Source organism: Haliotis asinina, chromosome 8 (assembly GCF_037392515.1).
Source record: "Haliotis asinina isolate JCU_RB_2024 chromosome 8, JCU_Hal_asi_v2, whole genome shotgun sequence".
Lineage (NCBI taxonomy): Eukaryota > Metazoa > Mollusca > Gastropoda > Lepetellida > Haliotidae > Haliotis > Haliotis asinina.
The window spans coordinates 38,806,425-38,831,905 of record NC_090287.1 but is presented as its reverse complement, the minus strand read 5'-3'; the positions used below and the strand labels follow the sequence as shown (position 1 = coordinate 38,831,905).

The window sequence follows — 25,481 nt, the reverse complement described above, 5'->3', positions numbered from 1 at the left end:
TATAGTTCACTTTCCTTAATCCCATTTGACTTTTCGACGTTTCAGTACATACCATTTATTGTTAGGTTGGAGCAATATTGGGGGTTTTCCTGTTTCTTTCTTGTTCGAAACGATTAGGAATGATTGACATGAAACGCGCGATAGTCTGAAATTCGGGGTAGAAAAGGTCTTCAGCAACCCATGCTTGTCACAAAATGTGACTATGCTTGTCGTTAGAAGCGACTAACGGGATCGGGTGGTCAGGCTCACTGACTTGGTTGACACATGTCATCGGTTCCCCATTGCGCAGATTGATGCTCGTGTTGTTGAACACTGGGTTGTCTGGTCCAGACTTGATTACTGACAGACCGCCGCCGTGCAGCTGGAATACTGCTGAGCGCATAAGAGACAGAAGTAAATAGTGTGAGGTGTTATATGATTCCCTTTGCCAACCAGTTTGGGATAAACGAGAATACAAATGAGTCACAGTTTTCGGACCGAAAATAATTTCGACGAGGATGGGATTCGAACCCACGCGGGGAGACCCCAATGGATTAGCAGTCCATCGCCTTAACCACTCGGCCACCTCGTCCTTAACAAAAGCTAGTTCAGTCATCATAATTGTAAGCAGGTACACAGCAGTAAATGATATCTTGATCAATACCTATTCACGTGACACGTACCTGATATGCTTACATGCAAATGACCCACAGCATGTACATATAAACAGAAAGCTGGGTCGCCTTGCACTGCACCGGAGGGCCCTCAGTACTGTGTTGCGCAGCATGCCAGTTCTACCAGTTATGCTTATACTGATTAAAAGATAATATGTTTGTGTGCACTGGATGGAGCAATTTGAGTCTGGGCGTTTCATGGTTTCAGGCATCAATGGACACCATTATGTCTACTGACCTAAACATACCCTTGAGGAACACCACACTCAGCAGTATTCCGACAAGCGTCTGTATATAATAGGGCCTGGTCTAGACAATCCAGCGATTGATATCATATGAACTTAACTCCTCACAACATCAGTTTCACTTACATCAGGGATACTCTACAACATATAGACTCCCTGCTTACATGTAGTTGGCTTGTTGAGGAATTACGGTATGTGTACCTTTCTTATCCGCGAATAAACTGTGAATTAATCTTGGTAAGAAATTTTCAAAATTTATCCCCGCTATAACTAGGATTGGTTTATTATTTATAGATAAATGATGTTGTTTTTTCCTGCAGCGTAATGGCGACAACAGACCCGTTATCTATTTCTGAAACGACGTCACTTTAAATCGTGTGAGATGTCGTAAACATACAGTATGTCATCAACATTGGAGCGAGAATTAATCAACAGAGCGAAGGTAATCTTCCCCGGTGAGAAATCCTGAAAAGCATTCTCTCCTTTTCTTTCCTTTATGCGTGGGTAATTTGTAAAACGCGGGAATATTGCTATATAAAACGGCATAAAACCATACTCACTCGTGTAATGTGTAGATTTAAACGTTGGCTTAGTCATTAGTCAGTCCCCTGGTTGCTTTTACTCACCCTCAAACAGAGTATTTCAATTAGATTCCATTTACTGATGATATTTTGATATACAGCCCTTTAAAATATACTTGCACCATGGGTGTTTGGACGCTAAAGAACAATCCTTGTTTTCTCGCTAATCGTGAGAAAGTTTTTTAAAATTTTACAACAACCTTACCTAATAAACAACTTAGCCACTTGTAACGCAGTACAGCTCGTTATAGCCTGTGCCGTAATACTATATAATCCGATGATAGTTAATGCTATTTACACACATTTTTGATGGACTCACTCAGTTTGTTAGTTTTTGCGAAAAATAAAAACCAACCCGAAACCCCAACATCCTCAGTTTATATTAAGTTTCACAACGAACGATGTTATTTTCCAGGAAACAATTGATTAGATTATTATATTTATTGTGGATGATGCCACACCCCTTTGTAATTTGTTTTGGGAAAGTTCGGCAAGTAAATTCGTATCATACTACTTTCGTAACAACACATTTTAATTAATAACGCATGAGGCAATTTCAGTCAAGTTTTGGTGAACTGTATTTACAAACATCGATTACATATATGTGTTATTTTTTAAAATATCAATATTAAATAACAAATGGTATCGTTTCAGTGCATGTCAGTTAAATATAGCCTCCGACTGTTGCAGACGATAGCTTTAGAACGCCCACTGGTAATTCATTCTTAGTACAAACCTTTATTTATACCAGTGAGGTCTTTAGACTACTACGTATATTATACGTAAATGTACTACATATGTATAAAGATATGTTTTTGAGAACCATTTGAAATATGACCAATGTTAAGCATATAATTACAGCATAGTAAACACAATATCACGGAGTCTTTAGGGAACTATCATCAACCTTACGTGGCTAACAAACTGTCATGGCGGAGACTGAAGGACTTGTCAATGGTGTTGAATCACTATCTGTGAACGACACGCCGCATCCAGAGTCTAGTGACAATGTCTCTGGCGATGAATATCATATCAAGTGGGGATTTTCCTTGGAGGAACTCTACAAGATCGCCCTTAAGTTCTACAAAGGTAATATTAACATGAGCACGACAAATGTCACTCGCACTTTCGCTTTTTGGCCGCTTTTCAAGCTAAATTTTGTGGCGTTTATTATAAAACAACAACCTCAAATCCGATTTCTGAGTAAACTCTCCACTCTAAAGATCAACTAGGTTTCGAAATATTCATTATATTGTATTAGATTTGTTGTGGTGATAACATTGATTAATTAGTGATTCGCTTAGTTTGTACTGTTTTAATTTGTGGTTGTGCAGCTTGCATTTGTGTTGTTGGTAATAGGAACGTAGCCAAATACTAGCTGTATCTACGCCTGTCATCAAATGTAAACATTGAACACTCAAAAGCCATAAAAGCAAAGACTGTTGCACGTTAACAGTGTACTCGATAGTCGATATACAAAGTCATCAACCGAGAGCACGAATACCAGTCATAGCTGACAACCCCGAAACTAATAAATCATGAAAACAGCAGAAGTAGACATAAGCTTAACAAGGCTTATACTGGGATTGTTTAGCATTTTAAGTTCAATGAGTGGCATAATTCCATAACAACAAGGTAACTGAATATTTTTCAAGTTAGAAAGTTTGAGGGGATTATGATTACCATGTCATTACTATGTTGTTGACAGTATGTATGATGTACATGTATGTGATAGATAGTATGATAATGGTTTACTCTTCCCTAATTTTCTAAAGACTCCATTGGCAAGTCTTGTATGTAAATAAAACACGATCAAGTCCAGTGACTTGGGACCCGTGAAGGTCCCAGGGTAGAATAGGCCTTCAACAACCCATGCTTGCCATAAAAGGGGACTATGCTTGTTGTAAGAGGCGATTAATGGGATCGGGTGGTCAGGCTCGCTGATTTGGTTGACTGGATTGTCTGGTCCAGGCTCGATTATTTACAGACCGCTGCCATATAGCTGGAATATTGCTGAGTTCGGCGTAAAACTACACTCACTCACTCCAGTGACTTGGCTGACATATTCACAGTATCGATCTGTGGATTGTGTGGTTGTGATTCAGTGGTTTACAGGTTGCTGTTATATGGATGTTGGTGAGGTGGGGTAAGCAAGTGGTTAGAGCATTCACTCAACTTGCGTGGAACACACGGGTTCAATTCCCCACATGGGTATAATGTGTGAAGCCCATTTTCTGGTGTGCCCCCTAGTCATATTGACCACTTTTAACTTGTATAAGGTAATTCACTACAGCCGTGTGATCAAGAATGATGTGTAACATATCAGATTATATTCATTGTAACCTAGCAGATGTAGATATTCTCCATGCAGTGCTACAAAGCAGGGTTGTGAGGTTGCTTTTACGCATAGTAGTGCATACGAAAGTTACGGTAGTTGTGAAGGATGAAATGATACATTATCAGCAGTCTAAGTAAACTCAGCCTCAGTGTATTTCGTAACTTACACTCCAACACTGAGTCTAACAAAACCTAGTAGTAGGTCGCGTCAGGTAACTTTTGAGCGACCAATAACCGCCCAATCAAACGCGAAACGGTTAAATAGATTTAACCAGTCAGACAATGGCTACTATTTAGGGATCTGAGGGACTTTCAAAATATTCAGCTCACTGACACACATCTCTCCACAAACAAAAATCCGCATATTACACAATTATTTTACCTGCAGTATATACGCTTTGGGGTGTTTGTTGACAATGACATGGTTACCATTAGCTAATACATGTATTTCCACAAGATGACATCCTTGAATATTGCCCAAAACACCATTTTCAGCAACTGTTTACTTACCATTGTCATGGTTGTACGTACGCCGTGTGCATCACCCGGAAGCGAGAGTGCGTTAAATAGCATTTGGTAATCGTTTGGGCATGAAACTTTTTGAGATAAAAAGTTCTAAAGGTATGTGGGAATGTCCACTTTCATGATTTGGTAAGCTGTGTTCTGATTGGTCAACCTCAAAGGTTAGCTGACGCGATCTCCTTTAAGGTTTTGTTAGACTCAGTAGTGGAGTGTAACGAAAAAGTTTTGAGGATAAGTTTACTTAGACTGACATCATCAATGAATATCCAATCTGCTCAGGACCAACATGTGTTATTACAGCATAATGTTTTTCTTATTCTGGGAAAAGGTGACATAATAGTCCAAAGTTGCGACTGTTCACTTGCTTGGTTGTGTCCCTTACCCATGTCAGGATCTGATTAATCATGATGGTTGTGATACTGGTCTGTCAGTTAGGTCTGTGCAGTACCCATTAAGTTTTCATGGCAGTGTCTTAAGACTTCAATCAGCATGATTGAAACCCAGGGTTTCTTCTCTGATAAATATGTCCTTTTCAAATGACTGTGGCATATAATGGTTACCATGGTAACCAGCTCATTAACAAATTTCAATTGTCAAGTACCCATTTTTACAGCTTAGTTGGTAGTTACAGGAAAAACAGAGCATTGTTTTGATTGCAACACCTGATTAGTAGTGTAAATACTGATATTAATATCCAGTGGAAGGGTATAATACTCACTAAATAGACAGGAAATAAGTATTCTTTATCTTTATGAGCAGTGGTTTTACCTAGTGATTGGAGTGTTAGCTTGTCAGGCTGGAAATCAAGGTTCAAATTTACATGTGGATACATTGTGGTGTCTCTTAGTATAATACTGTGGTATTTCTAGGTCTTTGTGAAGGCAGCTTGAAGCCTGATAGTCTTATGCTTATTCGCTGCTTATCTTTGCAGAGAAAGAAGGAAAAGCCCTTCAGGTGACTTACAAAGACAAATTGCGGCTCGTAGCATACACGAAACAGGTGTCGTTTGGCAAGTTCCGCAATGACGTATCACCCGATGTTGGCTTCCTTGATGTAGTCGGCAATGATAGACGGTAAGTACCTAAAACTCGATCTATTTTTGTAGGAACTAGGAGGCAAAAGGCACTATCGCATGTGCTTTAAACTTGAAACTTTGCCAGCCCCAACTTGTCTCAACTTTACAACTTGTGATTTGTAACATGAGCTGTCAATAGTGCATGAGTATATGATAGTGGCACATGCCAGTGTACTGGGTCGTTTAATATAACAAATATTTTCATGCACATTTTGTAGTCGGGTGTATGGTTTCCAGTGCTGTATTTGTATTGTGCCTTTGTGTGAAGTCATAACTTTACCAAAGATGTTAACTCTTTTGAAATTTACACAGTAACAAACTTCAGATTCAAGAAAAATGTTGTTGAGTGCCACAGTTAAATTTTACAATGTTTTATTGTTCTCAAGAGTGCAGGGCCTAGATTTTTAAAGTTCTTTCAGTACTGAGATAGTCGAAAGTCACTGTTTATGTGTGGCCCTTACCACTAACTTAGGGCTAAGATAGCTTCGGCCCAGAACCACAAGTACTAGAGTTAAAGTAATGAGCCGCCATGAGCATACTGCTTGTCATCAAGGTCATTTTGATTTGCTTCACTCAGTAAATCAGGGTCAGACACAAAAAAACCCCATGTTATCCTCATGTCTGTTGGTTTTCGCGGGAGTGGCAAACATCTGAAACCTGCATCTCTTATGTTTTCCACTCACTTCAATTTAAACTGATACATTGTTACATTATTGTAATATTTTTCAGAGCAGTGTTCAGTTTGATTTTTGTATTAGTTTGCCTGACTTGTCGTAATTTTGAAATGAAGAGATGGGCATGTAGGAAGTCAATTTTGAAACCTAAGACACACTATGTGCTTCAGAGTAATTTGTAATTACCTCCATTCACACAAACTCATCACTTCCTTGGACTGACCCCTTGCCTCCAATGCTTCAGGCAGTTGGCGAGTGTATGTGACAGTTCCAGGGGACCGACCAGTCTACTCACTGGATAAAATTCTCAGCTGCTGTTCTGTCAGTTAATTTGGACAGTAATTTGAATATTATCAAGTTATGATGTGTTAAGATGAACATGTTTCCAATTTTTGAATGTATGTTTTGTAAGAATTTTCTGATTGGCTGACTTGATAATCTATTTACTATTCAATCTAGACATCATCCTTCCAGGTGTAACCAACATGGCTGGTTATCTGGACAAAGTTTTAAATGTAAAAACAACAACTGAACATATATAACCAATAAAAAAATCTAAAAACACAGAGGACAACACAAACTTGGAGACCCGTGAAGGTCCTGGGTAGAATAGGCCTTCACCAACCCATGCTTGCAATAAAAGGTGACTGTGCTTGTCGTAAGAGGCGACTACCGGGATCAGGTGGTCAGGCTCGCTAACTTGGTTGATACTTTAATCATCGGTTATCATTTGCACAGATTGATGCTCATGTTGTTGATCACTGGATTGTCTGGTCCAGACTCGATTATTTACAGATGGTCACCATATAGCTGGAATATTGTTGAGTGTGGCGTAAAACTAAATTCACTCACGCACTCACAAACTTGGGAATGGGAAAAAAATGGGAATGAGAATTTCAATACTTTTATGATTACATTTTGTGCTGGCTTGTTGACTGTCATTTGTGTAGACAGTACCCTGCTTTATCATCTGCTATGTAATGTCAGCATGAATATGTTGTTTCCTTTTCCTTGATTTAGGCAGGCATGTTGTAAATCCAAATGCGCAGGTAGAAGTAACATATTTCCCCTAAACATGTTTAGGTTTGTGAACATACCTGATTTTCACCATGTGCTGTAAATCAATATCACTGTGGGAGATGGATCTGCTATGACTCAGAAGTTGATGCATGTTATTATTGATTATGAAGTCACATTATTTCCTATCGTGCCTATCACCGTTTACAATCTTGCACAAATATTTTGTCAACAGTTGGCGAGAAATTAGTCCAATCTTCCATGCTCAAGCTTGTCATATCAATATTCTCATAATGTTATGTACATGGTATTGTACAAACAAGTTTGTTGATTTGTTTACTGATTTGTACCTGATTCAATGTTGAATCGGTTAGACCACAGATAATTTGTGATTATGGGAGGCCCTAGCATCCAGATTCTACTGACTAGACTGACAGACAAAAACATAGATTCAAGAGCAGAGTTTCATATGCCTGTAGAATTCTGTGATGACCAGTTAACACGGTGAAGATGCGGTGTTGGAATTGGTCTTCAGCAACCCATGCTTGTTGCAAAAGGTGACTAACAGTATTGGGTGGTCAGGCTTGCTGACTTTGTTGTCACTGTCATCGTATCCCCATTGCATAGGTCATGCTCATGCTGTTGATCACTGGATTGTCTGGTACAGACACAAACATTTACAGACCACCACCATATGGCTGGAATATAGTTGAGTGCAGTGTTTACTTTAACAACAAACCAACTAAGATGTAGGGTGGTTTCAGAATTACAGGCCCCTCCACCCCCCCAGACATTTATATTTTGGAATCAGGTTGATGCTCCAATTATACATTTTACAAAGATAATATGTTCAGTTTTTTATCTTTGAAGGTGTGGTTGATTGTGTTCATATAACAGTAGTCCCCATGCTCATTTTATCAATCACTGGATTGTTTGGTCTAAGGGCGGTGGGGTAGCCCATTGGTTAGAACATGAATCGTCACACCAAAGACCTGGGTTAGAATCCCTACATGGGTACAATTGTGAAGCCCATTTCTTGAGTCACCCACTGTGATATAGCTGGAATATTGTTAAAAGCGGAGTAAAACCACACAAACTTTCAGTGTCTCGTTCACTGTTTGGTTCATGCATGAATATTTCCTGACTGTGGTAATAAACATGATGTAGTGCAGCAGTAGTGAGTGAAATGTTAAACAAGCAAAGAAATAAAGGCAAGAGTTTTTATGGATGACAACTTCTGATTGTCAAGTCACGACGTTTCAAAGTATGTTCTTACTTCTTCATCAAGTGAATGAAACAAATCGAGTACAGCCAGATATATATGTACATGTAAAAACAACAACAGCATGACAGAGGAAGCCAGAAGTTAATTGGTAGATGGACAGGAGTGGAAACCAGGGGGTTGCTATCCCAGGCATGACGGGTAAGATGAACAGTAGGATGATAAACACAAGGAAGCCAGATGAGGAGGGGTATAATGGACAAAGGGAAGCCAGGGAGTGTTAATCCAGGCATGACTGATGTGGCAACAGATAGGAGTGGGCCTTATTGGTAGTATGTACAAGGATGAAGTGGGAAGCAATGATGATGAAATTATCCCAATATTAATAAGTCCTAAGCACTATGGAGATATGTTCCTTGGTCATGGTTGATAGCTGGTTGGCTTCATCTCATGTCAATGGCCTCTTGCAATTTCCTTTGCCGCCAGCTGCTGTTGTTGACAGGTAGGGCCTTGGTGGCTTCCCTAATGATGGTATGGTCCTGTTTCTTGCTGATGTGTTCAGAGACAGCAGATTTGAGGTCAAGTTTGTTAACGGATGCCTGATGTTCTTTCAGTCTGGTGTTGAGGGGTCTAAAGGTTTCGCTGATGTATGTGTCACCACAATCACAGATGACTTGGTATGCGCATCCTCTGGGATTGGGTGTGGAGCTGCTGGTGCTTCTGCCGTTAGCGTGTAGGATCGTCTTGTTGCTGGAGAAGGTGACATCTATGTTGACTTTGTTTTTGACTAGTCGGGAGATCTGATGGCTGACAGGGCCTAGGTAGGGAATGGTGATCCTGATGGGTGGTGAGGCAGCTTTGAGCTACCAATGACCATCCAATCAAACGCGAGACGGTTGAATAGATGTCAATCACACAACGGCTACTATTTAGGGATCGGAGGGACTTTCAAAATATTCAGCTCACTGACACAGATCTTTCCACAAACAAATCCGCATATAACACAGTTATTTTACCTGCAGTATATAGGCTTTGGGGTTTCTGTTCACAGGTTACCATTAGCTAATATTTCCGCAAGATGACATCCTTGAATATTGCCCAAAACACCATTTTCAGCAACTGTTTACTTACCATTGTCATGGTTGTACGTATGCCGTGTGCATCACCTGGAAGCGAGCGTAAGCTAAATAGCATTCAGAATCGTTCGGGTATGAACCTTTTCGAGATAAAAAGTTGAAAAGGTATGTGCGAATGTGCTTTTTCGCGATTTGGTAAGCTGTGTTCTGATTGGTTAATCTCAAAGGTTAGCTGACGTGACCTCCCTTAAGGTTTTGTTAGACTCAGTGGTGGAGAGTAACGAAAAGTACTGAGACTAAGTTTACTTAGACTGGGGGATTGTCTTTATGGTTTGAATTAAAATCTAGGGGTCTTCATTCCCAACAAATCTTTTTGTTCTTTATTCGATTACAGCATACTGCAATGACATAGTGTCATTGCAACTCATATGAATCCCTGTCAGTGTTATAATGGAAATTAGTTATGTTCGTGTATGACAAGTAACTTCTGGCAGCACATGAAGAAGCAGATTACAAGTCCTATTAAACATGTTTAATAACAATGCAAGCAGAATTGGTTTTGAAAGGTCCACTCGTATGCTTGAATAATATCAAGCAGACAGAATTATGTTGAAAACTATGTTTGCTCTAATAATAAATGCAGACATAACATACTACAATTTTGAGCACACCACAATGGCAAAGTGAACTTTCAGATGATGAATGGGATAAGTACTATCAACATGACAGCTGTCTAGAAACATCACAGCAGATAAGTTAAATCCCTGCATTATCATGATTATGTTGATGCTCTTTGCGTATCAATAAGTGGTATTATTTATGGCCATTTATATGAGCCATGATTATACTATCACTTGAAGCTTGTGTTAACTACCAGAAATATGACGGGAATACAACATGGATAAACTCTTTCTGTAATAATCCTGATAATATGTTTATAGAAATTGTGACTGTATTTCCTCAAAAGAAATGATGTTTTGCTTCTGAATCCTTTATTTAGCTTGTTTCCACTCATCAACTTTAACTTTATCTTGATATGTCTCTTTATTTGTTATTTAGTTAAAAATACTCTTATTATAATAACGACTTTAAATTTTGATTTTTATTTTTACATGCTAACCTCAGATCCTGAGCTTTTTTGTCACATAAGTAAACATTGTAACTACCCATCTAGAAACTTACCCACCTTGAATTTTGATAAGAGGTAGGGACAGTGCATGGGGTAGTCTAGTGGTTACAAGTTTGCTTGTCATGCCAAAGACCCTCGTTCGATTCCCCACTAAGGTACACTGTGTAAATCCCATTTTTGGTGTGTCTGCCATGATAATGCTGGAATATTAAAAAAGGCATAAAACCACATTCACTGATAAGAGGAAGAAAATCCATTTTTTCACGTGAAAACTATTTTTGTTTTATTTTGGCATTACCTGCTGTTCCTACAGACTAATAATTTCACTGCCTTGACTGTAGCACTGCCACAAGCCAGTGGTGAGTATACTGTATAATGTCTCACCATAGTTCTGTCTTGACGATGTGTCCTGATCACAGTCTAACCCTGCTGTTGTGCTCTCTCTTTCTGGTCTCCTCCTTTACTATAGTCAATGTTATGTGCAGCATGACCAGATGTTGTGTTATTAGTATGTGGATGCAGGAGCTAAGCATCAAGCAGCTAGTTGGATAACTTATATCGGATTCAGAGGAATGATAAAACATTATTCTTTGGTGATATGGCCTTGATACTTCATATATCTTTGTACAGTGTGTAGAATATTGCCTTAAAGGATGGGTTTTTTTAAGAGGAGAAGATACTGCTATCTCTGTTGTTTTCACATCTGAATAAACGAAACTATAGACCTGAAAGGATTTTTGAAAATGCTCACTTTTGTATAGTTGTATTGTATGTAGGTATCAAATTCTGATTGATCTTCTTGTCTTATGATGTATTTTCCCTAATCAAATACATGTATGGTGTCATGATAACTTGGCTGTCAGTTAAACCATTAATGTACAATGATAATACTGGTATTGGTGAGTCATACTGTGTATCATGCTTATCATCTTTGTGTGTGAAATATGTAAGGACTGTTTAGGTTGGTATTTCCTTTGTTGCAGGTGCCAACTTCTGAAATTCACATTTCTACTTCTAGTGTTAGTTTATGCTTTCTTCCATTTGTGTTGTAATCATGTTAAGAAAGCCCATGTGCACCTTGTACACTGTTAGATATTGTTGAGTTCAACGTCTGCAAGGAATTGTTTTGTTGTTATCAAGTTATGTTGTTACGCAAGGTGAAGCATCAATGATAGATTTTTGTTGTAGTATTAGGCCTACTGTGTACTCTAATACCATGCAGTCTGCAGGACCATAGCTCTGTATTCTGCAGGTCTGGTACTGTATATTCTGTAGGACCATAGCTCTGTATTCTGCAGGTCTGGTACTGTATATTTTGCAGGTCTGGTACTGTATATTTTGCAGGACCATAGCTCTGTATTCTGCAGGTCTGCCATTGTGTTTGCTGCAGGTCTAATACCTTGCAGAATGTAGGTCCATAGCTCTGTACTCTGCAGGTTTACTACTGTGTATTCTGCAAGTCTGCTATTGTGTATTCTGCATGTCTGCTACCAAGCAGTCTTCTGATCTGCCAGTGCTACTATACTGCTACCGTCCAGTCATCGGGTCTACTGCCATGTATTCTGCACGTCTGCTTGAGTGTAGGCCCTCTGTGTAGATGTACATAGCAGTATGCATCTACACTGAAGTGGGCAAGCATGGTGATTGTACACATCTGGCCTGCTGCATTACACGGTCAATCCACAGCTTGTTCTGTCTGTGATGACCTACTAGTTGTAACCACAGATGTTGAGAAGTAGTCATGTCAATATCGTGACATAAAAATTGATGATATTCATGTAAACATGGTGCTTGTGTGGAGCTGTGGACAGATAGATGATAGTGATGAAGAAAAACCTGTTGCAAGAGGGATGAATGAGTTTAATGTATTGACAGCCATCAGACTTGACTTGAAGTTGAAGGTCTACATGATGTTATCTGATTTATATGAAACGACTCAAAACCATTGTAAGCAAATGGTCAGACTGAAGTGAAAACTGTGTGTCAGTGCAAGCAGGTGAAGTGTAATTATGTGGATATGCCCCACTAGAGATCTTGGGTAGAGCTGCAACCTAAGCTTTTATAAGAGGTGAATAATTCGTTGTTAAGACTTTAGGACTTTGGTGCATAGATAAATTCACATGATCTCTGTCACAGGATTGTCTTGTACTACTGACTCTATTCCTTATAAGCCACAATCATACTGTGGTTATATTGCTCAGTGCGGCATTAAACCAAAAACCCAGAACAAAGAGCAGTGTAATCAGGAACTGATTATTTCCACACATGAATATATGTAGTGCAAGTAGTAAGTATTGCGATTGTTATAACTGTTATGTGGTAGCTGACGGCATGTTCTTAATAACATTGCAGTAAGTCCACCATTGTAAGACATCTGTACCTGCTAACAATGGAGTATTTCTGGCTCTGTAATGTGTCCAATGTAACTAACAGGTTCACCATTTTTGCAGCTAAGCATGTTCTATGGTGTGCTTGGGATGTTGTTTGGGATTTAAACAAGGTAGCTGTTAACAGGGGTTAAAAGTCAGTTTTCATTTCAGACAATTCAAATAATAGTATTTCACTTGTCCATGGGCTAATAGATAATTTCCACTTATGGTTTCAAACTTCAAATAAACATGGATTTCATTTCATATCTGCTCAACATGTAGCCAATAAATTTCACAATAATAATAAAGTAGAGTTATTTCTTTGCTAAAACTGTTAACTCTGTCATGTCTATGAAGCTACTGAAGGTGTTGAATGCTTATTTATATTTGGGTGTTTTAGTTTGATGCCATCTTGGGGCCAAATATTGGGATCTGTACATTCTGGCAAGGATAAGTCCATGCAGGATTCTTCCTGATCATCTTCTGTGGTTGTCAACATCAATGTTAATGAACAGTCCATCAAACACACTCACTCAAGAAGCATGATCAACCAAGCTTTAGTTATAGTGTTATGTGTTTAATTTCAGGCAAGCCTGGCAAGCTCTAGGGGACATGTCGAAGGAGAGCGCTATGGAGGAGTTTGTGAAGTTTCTGGAAGGGTCCTGTAACCTGTTCAAACCTTTTGTGGAGGCTCACAAGGCAGAGAAGGAGGAGAAGCTAAGACAGCAGTAAGTTCCAGTCATTCTGATACTCTGAGCGCTACTGAGTATATTTTCTGTTGGTATAGAGTATGTAAATTATGAAGTTCATTAGAGTCTGAGGTCTTCTTGTGCTTTACCTTGCTCAAGAAAAGTAATGGTTGAAAGGATCCCTCCTTGCTTACGCTTTATGGGTCTTTACAAAAAATGTAATTTTCTTTTATAGTGGTGAAATAGTATGCCGTAGTTACATTTATGATTTAATGTATTTCTGTGTTATGTAATGTCATTGAGAGTCAGAACTTGTGATAGGAGGTATGGGTCCATAACCGTGTGAGAGTGGACATGTGGCAGTTGAATTTCTTAACTCTTTAAATCGAGTAGTTGGGCACTGTTGATAATTGTCCACATATTTATATGGAATGCTGTGACTGATTTGATTCCTTGACCTGTGCAGGCAAGAAGAGGAGGAACGACTTCGTCGTGAGGAAGAAGAGAGGAAGCAGCGGGAGCTGGAGGAAGAGGCACGGAAACAACAGGAGGCAGAGAAACAACGGCAGATGGAGCAGGAGTATGTGTTCTTCAGTTTATCCGTGCTTGAAAGATTCTGAGAGGGAGTGGTTCAGTAGTGCACTGAGCATGCACTGTAGGTATATGGGGAGAGAGAAGATCTCCAATCTGTAAGCTGGCTTGTGAGACAGAAGACAAATGTAGTCTGTTGTCTGTGATAGAGTGCATCCCCATTTGTATGATACATAATGATTTCATGATAGAAAGGTTCCAGGTTGTTACAGGATACTAAATGGACTGGAGGTTTGATCAAACTGTTAGCTTGCATGTGATTATATCCCATTTGCCAGGATTGAAACTCAGGACATCACTCACTGCACTATTTGGTCAAGGGTCTATCATTTTGTCATCATAGTTCAGCTGAAATATTGATGTGTGCTGCATTATACAACCAATTATCAGTACCTCATGCATTAAGGCATAACCATGGTAACATGGAGTAGGTAGCCAGTAGAGTGCAGCCGTTATTGTTTCATTGTTTCAACAGATGCTGATAATGACACTTGCTAATTAGCAGCGATGTAAAGATACAGCAGTACACTATGTACAGTGCAAATGATGCTTTGCGTTAGAAGTTACACTGATGGTAAAGTCATGTGAATATCAACAGAAACTGTTCAAGAAGAAGTTTCTGGTATGGATGTAGGTGATTGTCTTCAGGACAGGGGTCTTTCTGTCTTTCAGAATGCAGATCCGATCTGCGTTGAACCAGCAGACGGCAGCTCAGTTCCGACAGTATGCAGAACAGCAGTATCCAGGCAACACGCAGATGGTCAGTTACAGCTCTACAAACCTTACACCCAACCCTTGCTTTGTCTTAGACTAAACTAGAGATCTGGCTGTAAGACTAGCCAAGACTAATCGAGACTAGTGAAACTACACTATCTCATTTCTAAACTGCCCAATTTTCACTAAAAGACGTCGAACGTTATTCCAAATTTCACCAGGTTGAGGCCTGGTTCTCAAGTCTCAATGTGGCTCATTTGTTTCTATCAGCATTATGTGTTTTATGTATTTGTCTTGGAATATGTAACAAATCCCGGCATTTACCGATGGTTTCTTTTCCTTGTTTGTAGCAAGAAGAGCTGATTAGGCAGCTGCAGGAACAGCACTTCCAGCAGTACATGCAGCAGGTGTACCAGCAGCAGCTCATGCACCAGCAGCAGCAACTGCAGCAGATGCACACCTCCAACAACAACAGTAGCACTACCCTGCCTCAGCCTGCCGTGCCACAGCAGCTCAACTCCTACCCACAGCAGGGCATGGACCTTGGGCACAGGGAGGGTCAGGCCTTAGAGAATGGCCAGACAGATAGTCCTGAAGGTGAGGAGGATTCATCCCAGTTGCCGGGGCTGAGGGTAGCCAAATTGTTCATGAATTTGTCATGCTGAAGATGTGGGTTCGATTTTCCACTTAAGTACAGTTTGTGACACCAATTTATTGTGTCCTAGACGAGTATTGCTGGAATATTGCCTAAAGTGGTGTAAGACCATGTTGACTCGCTCTTCCGTTACAGGAGCACATGGTTGTACATGCTGATGGTATTGATCTCAATGACTTCACTCTTATGGATCCCCATAACCTGTGTTGACCGTAAGAGTTGACCAGGCCCCAATTTCTCAAAACAAACATAAGTCTGAGTTTTGACTTAAGTTTGAGTTTTTACTCAAATTTTAAAAAGTACATTTATTTCCCTGAATTTACTGAAATTGATATTAATGTCAAAAAAATAGTAGACAGTTTGATTTTTGTGAATATATTGCTTAAGGTGTTTGGGCATTATGTATTTTAAAAAATGCATTTGCTTTACAAATAAAGCAGTTTCAAATTGTCAAACTCAGTTTGAAATTTGAGTAAAAACTTAATATTGTTTCGAGAAATCGGGGCCAGATCAGGTGGTGGAGCATGGTTAATTGTTTGACATCATACACTGGCATGAGTGAATACTTATGATGTCAGTCACTAGATAGTAGATTACTAGGTCAGGACTACTTTAATTGTGGGCTGCAGACATGTAGCTGGAAAATTGCTGAGTGCAGGTTTAACAACAAACATGTAGTTTTGGAATGTTTTGGGTGTAGACTTGGATGATACCTTTTATACAAAGAATTGTTATTTTTCATTTTTACAATTTTTTGATGATTTGCTACAGAAATCAATTTGATAGTTTTGCATTTATAAACCCATTTAGAAATCATGTCATTTCTTGCAAAACAATAACTTCATCAAATTTGTTGTGTACATGGAGGAGAAATTTAATGGTGTTGCCATGGTTACAGATGGTTCTTTTCTGGAATCGTATGGGGTTTCCACTGAAGATTGACATGGTACACATCCAATATTTCAGAATCTATTGCTCCATCTTTGCCACATATTATGCCTGCATCAATGTGGACCCGTAAAGATTTGAAGCAGTTTAAGGAAAGTGTTGGAAAGTGCAAAGAAAATGTGATCAAAATAGGTTCCCTGGCAACGGCCACGGTGAGTTGAATGTCGGCAGGTTGGTCTCGCAGTGCAGTCAACATGTGGGGGAAGATGGGCAGTGGACAGAACATCAGGCTCCTGAGGGTTTTTATTGGGGGTAAATCTGTGCCAGATTTTATTAATTGTGTTGTCTCCCTAATATCATCACCTTAAGGTGGCATTGATAAGTTTCAACAGAAAGTTCTTTAGCAGTCATGATGGACGTCTGAACCTTCTATCTAAAATATGACTTTGAGCATCAGTTTCAGTAATGTTTACTTAGTGGACTATGCCAAACTTTCAAAGTCCAAAAGAAATTTACAAGACTTTGGATAGGTAGATGAAGTCACTGTCTGCTGTTTTGGTGTATAATATTGGTAGATTTCCTTCAACCATTTGATTCACCGAATTGCATGACCTTTCTGATTGAAATACTTATGTTTTATTCTCAGTGATCTTCATTTAATATTGTGATTAAAATGTTTGAAAATGTGAATTTTTGCTTTAGCATGTTTATTCGATCTCTTAGTAGGTGTTAATATTATGTTATTTGTATACTTTCTCTTTAAAAAAATTGTTCCCCCAAAAAGTTACGAGTTGTATTGATTAAACTGTGGAGCCTGCCATGTTCCTCCTTGCCCAGCTTCAAGTTCCTGTCCGGTGTCTAGTTAAACCTTTCTATGTTGAGTAACACCTCGTCATTTGCTTTGTGGTGTTTCTAGATGAGTTACCTCCCATTGCCGCAGCCTCCATGTGGACTCGCAAAGATATTAAAGAATTCAAGGATTCCCTACGTAAAGATAAGGACTCTGTAATTAAGATAGGCTCAGGAGAAACAGTTACAGTGAGTATCTTGTAGAGCAGTGTATATGAACCTTCCACTCACTAACTTACAGTTCTAACTCTGCTAATCACAAGGACATAGAACTCAGTGTGACACTTTTTTTAAAACTGACCCCAAACCCTTGTTGTTTCAACTGAAATATTTTTCTTCCATTTGGAAGTTTCTGTATGGATTCTGTCATATGGACTGATATACCAGAGCTGCATGTATTTACATATGGTATTTGTTTTTGGCTGAACGACATTAATGTACTCGCACTTTTATGATGTAGGTTTTGATCCTTTGGCAAAAGGCTATTGTAGACTTCCTTTTGACTAGCAAAGCAATGACAGTGTATTTCTAGGAGGGAGCCAGCTAGAGCAACACAGTGTTACACAGGAGGCAGTAGGCAATGTCTTTGGTGTTATTACTGTCACTTCCTCTTGCAAAACTTTTAAAAGAGAAACTGGTGGAGGAATTAGCATAACAGAAGGACCTCAGTTGTCCAGTGTGTTAATACAGTCGTACAACTAAGTTCTCCAAAGATGAATCCCAGGATTCCATGGCCTTGGCTTCATTTTTACCAACTCACTTTCATTTGTGTACTGGGGCAGTTGCATAGCCTAGTGGTTAAAGCATTTGCTTGTCATGCTGTAGACGCAGGCGGGTTCGATTCCCCACATGGGTAAAATGTGTGAAGTCCATTTCTGGTGTACTGTGCCATGATATTGCTTGAATGTTGCTAAAGCGGCATAAAACTAAACTCAACTCCCTCACTCATTTGTAAAGCATGATGCTAAAACGAGCAGTCCAGTCAAAGTTCAAATAGAGATCTAATACACTGGATGACTGAGCAGGCGTTAGTTTAGGGAGGACTTGTATAAAATGTCAGCATGTGCCATGAAATGAAAACAGCTATCTCCAGCTATGAATGTTGATGATTCACATTAACATATGTTTTACCAAGACATGTTAAGAGAACATTGAGGTATGAACAGACCCAATGTTTTTTTATCCTTCTTTAGAGAACCATGTTTGGTTTTTGCCTTTGAGGCACATCATTCAAGTAAACAATTTCATATGAAGGATTTTCAATTAGACTTTTTTTTATCAAATGTATACTGTCATTAAGCTCCCTATTGCTGTCTTAGATGCCTAAGCATTTTGAAAATCCTTTCAATTTCTTTAATTGAAATTTGTTGCTGTGTCTTACGTTCTGTTTGTGCAAATGGAAATGGTACAGTTGGTGATGGGTTGGTGGTTATTTCTTTCAGTTTGGTGAGGAAAGGACTTCTGAACCTATATTTTACCAAACTTTCTTGTAAATAGCTATAAAATGCTGAGATGAAAGGCAGTGTTAATTATTAATTCAGTAAACCTCTCTTGCAAACAGATTATTCCAGTGAACTGGTTACAATCTGTGACACATTGCTGATTATGTAGCATCATACCTGTGAAGATCCAGGTTAGAATCAGTCTTCATTAACCCACGTTTGTTGTAATAGGCGATCATCAAGATCGGGTGGTGAGGATCACTGACGTATTAGCTACATGTCGTCGTATCCCAGTTGTCTTGATCAATATCATCGATTGTCTGGTCCAGACGACTGCCATGTTGCTGGAATACTGCTGAGTGTGGCCTTAAACCCCCAAAATATACACATGTGTAGCATCCTACCCTGATTATGTGGATATTCTGATAATGTCCATCAAAAGTTTGCCTACTGACTTCAGGCTGCCATTGACAATTTTTGAATGTGGTGTAAAACAGCATTCACTTGGATCTTCTTCAGTTCACATTGTATGTGGATATTTTTGTCTACACTGTATGTATTAATTGTAAAAATATGACAGTAGTATATATAAGATTTCACATTTGTTAATCATCAAAGTATTATGATTGTATGAGCTTCTGTTGTAAGACATTGTATGACTGTTTGTGTTACCATGGTTACATGAACACGGTTTCTTGTTGCAGGTGCGTGTTCCAACACATGAAGATGGCTCATGCTTGTTCTGGGAGTTTGCAACAGATTACTATGACATAGGGTTTGGTGTGTACTTTGAATGGACGATTGCTCCGAGTAACACGGTCAGTGTGCATGTGTCGGAAGACACAGATGAGGAGGAGTTTGAAGAAGAGGAGGGAGGTGGTGAAGCCGCAGGTGAGGATGAAGCATCAGATGGGAGACCTGGGATGGGGATCGTGTACATCAGACCTTGGATGGGGTGTATAAGGTGTGATGAGACTGTGGGTAAAGTTGGTCATGTTTGGGCTTAGGAGAGTTGATGGAGAGATGTGGTTTGGATGAGTGAGACTTAGGATGGGGAGGGAGGTAGTGAAGCTGCAGGTGAGGATGGAGCATCAGATGGAAGGCATGGGATGGGAGGATGTACATCAGACTTTGGATGGGGTGTGTAAGGTGTGATGAGGCTGTTGGAGTTGTGGAGAGATGTGGTTAAGATGAGCACGACTTTGGATGAGGAATGAGATGAGATATGGGTACGAGAGGGAGGTGAGATATGGAATGGGATTGAGACAATGGTTTGGGGGCATCAGGGTAACTTTGGGATAAGAACTGGGTTGTGACTTTGGATTGAGGTGAAGGGGATCTGGCAGTGAGGTGTAACTTGTGAGGAAGATGCTGTGAAAGGAGATATTTCCACAAACTTTGAATCATATGTGAATCCATCTGTTCTAGATGTCAAAGGAGATGTTGAGAAAGGGAAGAAGCAAGATAATCGTCCACCGGCAGATGAAATAATTCCAATCTACCGTCGTGACTGCCATGAGGAGGTCTACTGCGGCAGTCACACCTACCCAGGGAGGGGCGTCTACTTACTGAAGTTCGACAATTCCTACTCATTATGGAGGTCCAAAACTTTGTATTACAGAGTGTATTATTCTCGGTAGGGGGCAGGGATGACACAGTAGTAACAAGATTCTGTATGGGTTATGAGGCGCGAGTGTGATGATAAAGAGTGAAAGATAATATATGACAAACTGACATAGCTGCCCAACACCCTTCCTCTCACAGACACAGGAAGATCAATACACAACATGACATATACTTTTCAAGGTATTGATTGCTTTTTTGACAAATGTAGACTAATTTGAGCTGAGCCTGGGTTAATGTCACATGTAGATCAAAGCACACCATACCTTTACTTTGATGTTTGTCAAGAGTTGTCAAGAGTTACTTCCCTTAGTACATTTACTTCCTTCACAGCTTTTTCTCCTCTGAAGTGGAACAATTTGGCAAGGAGAAAAAAATCCCTCTATTCTACATGTGTGAAAAGGTACTTCAGGCTCACTTAGCTGGTTATTTTTAAAACAAAAAAGTTTCACAAATTTTTTGGTGTTGATAGTTAAAGTAATGTGTGGTATGTGGAAGGGTGTTGGTCACATCCTTCATTTAGCTGTCTGGAGACAACCATTATAACAGGGATTTGTTATGAAAAACAGATATTTGTGCAGTGTTTTTATGACAGATTACTCACCAGGATGCTTTTTAATTAACATAGCTAACACGTTCTTGCTTTCGTAAGTTCAATACACAGAAAATTTGATAGTTTGAATTTTTTTCATCTTGTTATCTGAATTGGTGAAAAAGCTTAGTTCTGCTAGAATCTCAACATAACTTGAAGTAAAGAATACTTCTGGTTTGTTCACAACTGATTGCTGTTTATTATTTCCTTTTCATGCTGAAAAATAACTGAGTTTTGATGCAAATCTTCATTCTTTTGATCCCAGTGTCTGTAGGGAGAAAGTCAAGAGCAACACGATCAAGATCTTCATCTTTTGTTTTATCGATCCTGCTCTTACATGGCAGTGAATGTACAAGGAGGTATTAGATTGAGTGTTTAAAGCTGTGTGGCTATGTATGGCTTTAACAAAGCCATCACAATGTTTAGTTGAAGAATGATCAGGCTTAAGTCAATACAGATGCTAATTTTCTGCTGAGTCGACATATTTTTCACAACACCTTATTATCAACACCAGTGTAATTTGGTAATGACCATACTACAGGCCTGTGTTTTCTGTCCTCAGGAACTGCCAAACTCCTAAATCTGGGAGATAATTTCCGTCTAGATTTACATTTTTCGGGAAAAGTGAATCATGCAGACATAATAACATCACTTTGTGTGTGCATGTATATTTTCCATACAGTAAGCATCAGAGCTGTGCTCATGTAGATAAACTGGGACTAGAATTTGGATGACTTTGGAAGGAATGTTTAACATACATTGATTGGTGCAATTGTCTGATGTCAGTCTACTATCCATCAACATTTCATTTATTTTTGTGACATGATTATTTATTACAATTGCTTGAAAATTGTAAGGAGAAACAATATGCTGAATTTGTTTTTTAGTACCCCAAATTATGAACATTTTGATGCACAACAGATGCCTAACAAAGTGTATCTCTGATAACGATTGGAAGAATAAATGAATCATGTCTTTTGATCACAGTGGAAGATTGACAATGAGGTTCCCTATGACAATGTGACATTATAGCATCTGATCAGGAGATTGGTTGATAGTTCATTCTGTCACAGTTGGGACATGGTGTCGGAGTCAGTGCTCTGTTTCATGTTCAGTGTTTGACCATGTAATGCTGACCACTTCAAGACATTTGTCACTTTATATGTGTATTTCCCTCATGCTGAGAGTCAGCATTACACATGTTCATGTAATTATGAAAACATCATTTTTGATATTTCTTTTTATATGCAAATTTGTTTGCATTCTGTAATTTTACTAGAATTTTTTTGTCATTTTCTGTTTCTGCATCTTTGAATGGCAAGAGCGGACTGAACTTGTCTGACTGAACTTATCTGAGTGAACATTTTTTCTGAAACGAACCTACTGCTCCAATCCCAAGCTAGTCACTTATCAATAAGTAAATATAAGTTGAAATAACCTCATGGATAAGCCAGTTATTGTTTGAATGTCATTTGAATGAATGTTGGAGAAGTAAAACTTGAGGCAGAAGCTCAATAGTAGTCCAGTCTTTGAATGGGTTCTGAGATATCTTTGCTATATGTTGGGTTGTAGAGGATAACTGTTATCCTGTGATCTTGTACAGAGAGGGCTCTAGGATCTAGCATGGTGGTATCATTATTGCGTATGTCCTGTTATGACATGAATGGCTATGATTGTTGCCACGGATACTTGGATGTGGCTTGTTTGTTCGACAATTACAGATGTATTTATTACATTTCCAACTCTCTATTTATTGTCAATCAAACATCATCAGATTTGACTCATTTATGGTTGCATTTTTGTCTGTAATTGATTATTTTTTTTAGAAAAGGCTGCAGCTTACACATGGCTACATTAAGGCGCATTTTTTTTTAAATGTAAAGAGACTGGAGATTGAATTTTCAAATTTGTGCAAATATGAACGACTGAAAGAAGTTTAAAAACTATTTTGGTTTGTTAGAGCTCGGCATGATCATCTCATGATGTAAAATAAGAAAAAGAATACTGGTGTGTCTAATCTGGTTTTATACCTACCAGTAGTGTTCTACCTACCGATGCCACCAGGTTTGTGTAGAAAGAAGTGTTTTGTTATTTGTAGTGTATGTTCAGCTTTGTGACAAAGGCTGGTCCACACACAATGTCAAACACAGTTGTATCAAACTATGATTTTTTAGTACACTTGTCAGAGTATAAACTGCGACCCTGTGTATTCTTTAGCTTGTCTTCGTTTTGAGGTTGTGTCTAAAATGATATCTCAAAGTACTTGTTTAGCTCTCTAATCTTTGCCAGAATGGTGCTTGTTTACTGTCAGTAGTGGCTCCCCTTGTTGGCTTGATGTTTTCAATCCTTCTTAGAAGGGACTTCTGTCAGTTGCCAGATAAAGCATTTGTTAATCACTAAATATATCAATTATATTGCATGAAGTACTATTTGAAATGTGCTGATGATTTGGCTGATAGGGTCATACTTGTGCATTATATTCAACATTACTGGTGTATTGTTTAGTAGGGCTGCACAAAGTTAGGAGACTGCAAGTTCCAATCCAGGAAAGGACTATAGAACTAGAATGTGTACTTCGCTGAAGAAAGTGTGATCACAAATATAGCATTTTGTATTCAAATATTTTGCCTTGCCCATAGAAGCATTAAATAACAAAACCTCACAAAGGGGGGCCAAGTTTTTTGACAGACAGATAATCATTCAGCTGGTAAGCATGACAAATTAATATATATCTTTTTTGGTTCCAGTTTTGTTGTGTGCAGCGTTTGAAGTTGGTACCTTGCAGACAGTGTTTTTTCGTAGGGACTAAACATCACCCCTGGAAAGTTTTGCAAATAGTCATATTCATTTGTGTCTAAAAAGGAGATTGTAAAAACAACTATAAAATTTCATTGTTGAATTAGAACTTGGGATAGCTGTGCATGAACCATCTATACAAATAGTTCTCTCTCAGTACATAGTGTTATGGTAATGTAGTTTGTCCTTGACACAGTCATTTTGTAACATATTCCATTTCCATATAGATTTTACTTGTCCTTGTATTTGTTACCATGGCAACATTGTCACTGTTTCGTCTGCCTTCACTGCTGTGTTTATCACCTGCATTGAGTTGCTCATGATGTTTAATGACGATGATGCTAATGCTAATAAAGAATATGCATTGTTACACATATATATCTGCTCATGCTTTAAAGTGATGAAGTCCTCTTGTCAGATCCTGTCCAGCAGTGACACACTACTTACTTAACCTGGTTATGGGGATTGTGATGTCGCCTTGCTTGGCAATGTGTCCACTTGCTTTCTTTGACAATCTGGGTTAAAGTCCACAAATGGAAGTATGGATGACTTGTGTCTCCCTATGGGAGATGACAGTGTAGTTGGTTTCAGATTCCAGAGTGGTCCTGATGGTGATCCATTCCTTTAGTTTAGAGAGTGGTTAACATCTTCATTGACAGGACCTTATTCACTTCCTCATGTAGACTTATACCACATGATCCTATGTTTTTCTGATGAATAATTGACCTGCCTATTCATGTATTTGTAATACATCGACCTGCCTCTTAATGTATTTGTAATACATTGACCTGCCTATTCATTTGTTTATGATGCATCTCAACAATAAGGCAGGATAGGCTCATATTTCATAAACAGCTGGTATCACTATTTGATACTAGCCATAAACACATGCTCATGATATAATATATGGGTATTTCTAGCAGAGATCAAATCAAGTATTTGTTTTCTTTGTTCTAAGAATAGCTGAAATATACGGATGACAGGTATAGGATTTCTGAAACTTGGTTGCAAGCAGTTTATCAGTGAAGTGATTATAGATTTAAGTTTACATTAATTCATTGACCATGCTCCAGACCATGTATTTATTCATAAGCTCACCTGTTGGCTAGCATGCTTCTTACAATTAGTGTTCTTCAATTGTGGGAAATATATATTCTGGCCCAATACGATTACGGACAGTGATTTGTTCAGGTCAAAACGTAGTTAGGCCTTACATTTTCCTAACAACCTCAAAAGTGAAAAGGTCAAGAGAAGAAACGTTTTAAAGGAATTACACTTCCTCTTTTTATTGACATTTTAACAATAAGAATGACAGGAATGCTGTCAGAACTTTGGCTTATGATAATTATGAGCCCCTAAAACACTTTTTTCATCAACTAATATGAAATGCTGTACAGTAATATCACTACATTTTTTAAAACCCGATCAAAACTTTCACTCTCAACATCCAAAGTTGAAAATCAAAGGGAAAAAGTCTGGCTATACAAGTTTGTACCTCACGACATCGCTTCCTGTAGTGATCGCCAAATGGACTCGGATGTCCATTATCTTCACCTATGGTTACTGTTATTTTGTGTTCATCGCGACCGCAGCTTGCACCCGGTTCCATGGTGTACTGTGTGGCTTGTACAGTTGTGTATTGAGGGTGGAAATCACGTTGACCTTGTGACATTGTACAAATTAATGAGAGTACAAGGTGTTGTAAAGTTCCGTTGTTGCATATTAAATATATTTAAAGACTA

The 25,481-nt window shown here is 38.8% G+C and overlaps 1 protein-coding gene and 1 non-coding gene across 3 annotated transcripts; one reads left to right on the top strand and one right to left on the bottom strand.

The window, feature by feature from the left end:
• Positions 1-489: 489 nt before the first annotated feature.
• Trnas-gcu (transfer RNA serine (anticodon GCU)) lies at positions 490-571 on the bottom strand. Its single transcript has one exon. It is a non-coding gene; the product is annotated as a tRNA-Ser (tRNA).
• Positions 572-2,377: 1,806 nt separating this feature from the next.
• On the top strand, positions 2,378-25,481 carry LOC137294197 (Golgi resident protein GCP60-like). Of its 2 annotated transcripts, none has more exons than XM_067825197.1 (9): positions 2,378-2,568; positions 5,270-5,411; positions 13,488-13,628; positions 14,056-14,169; positions 14,853-14,940; positions 15,245-15,491; positions 16,516-16,649; positions 19,433-19,619; positions 20,157-20,728. In XM_067825197.1, exons 1-9 carry the CDS (start codon positions 2,409-2,411, stop codon positions 20,366-20,368), a joined length of 1,425 nt encoding a protein of 474 aa, XP_067681298.1. In that variant the 5' UTR covers positions 2,378-2,408; the 3' UTR covers positions 20,369-20,728. The 2 variants fall into 2 exon arrangements, with proteins under 2 accessions (XP_067681298.1, XP_067681299.1); XM_067825198.1 differs by lacking the exon at positions 16,516-16,649 and adding an exon at positions 17,354-17,475 and having other exon boundaries at positions 2,384-2,568; positions 20,157-25,481.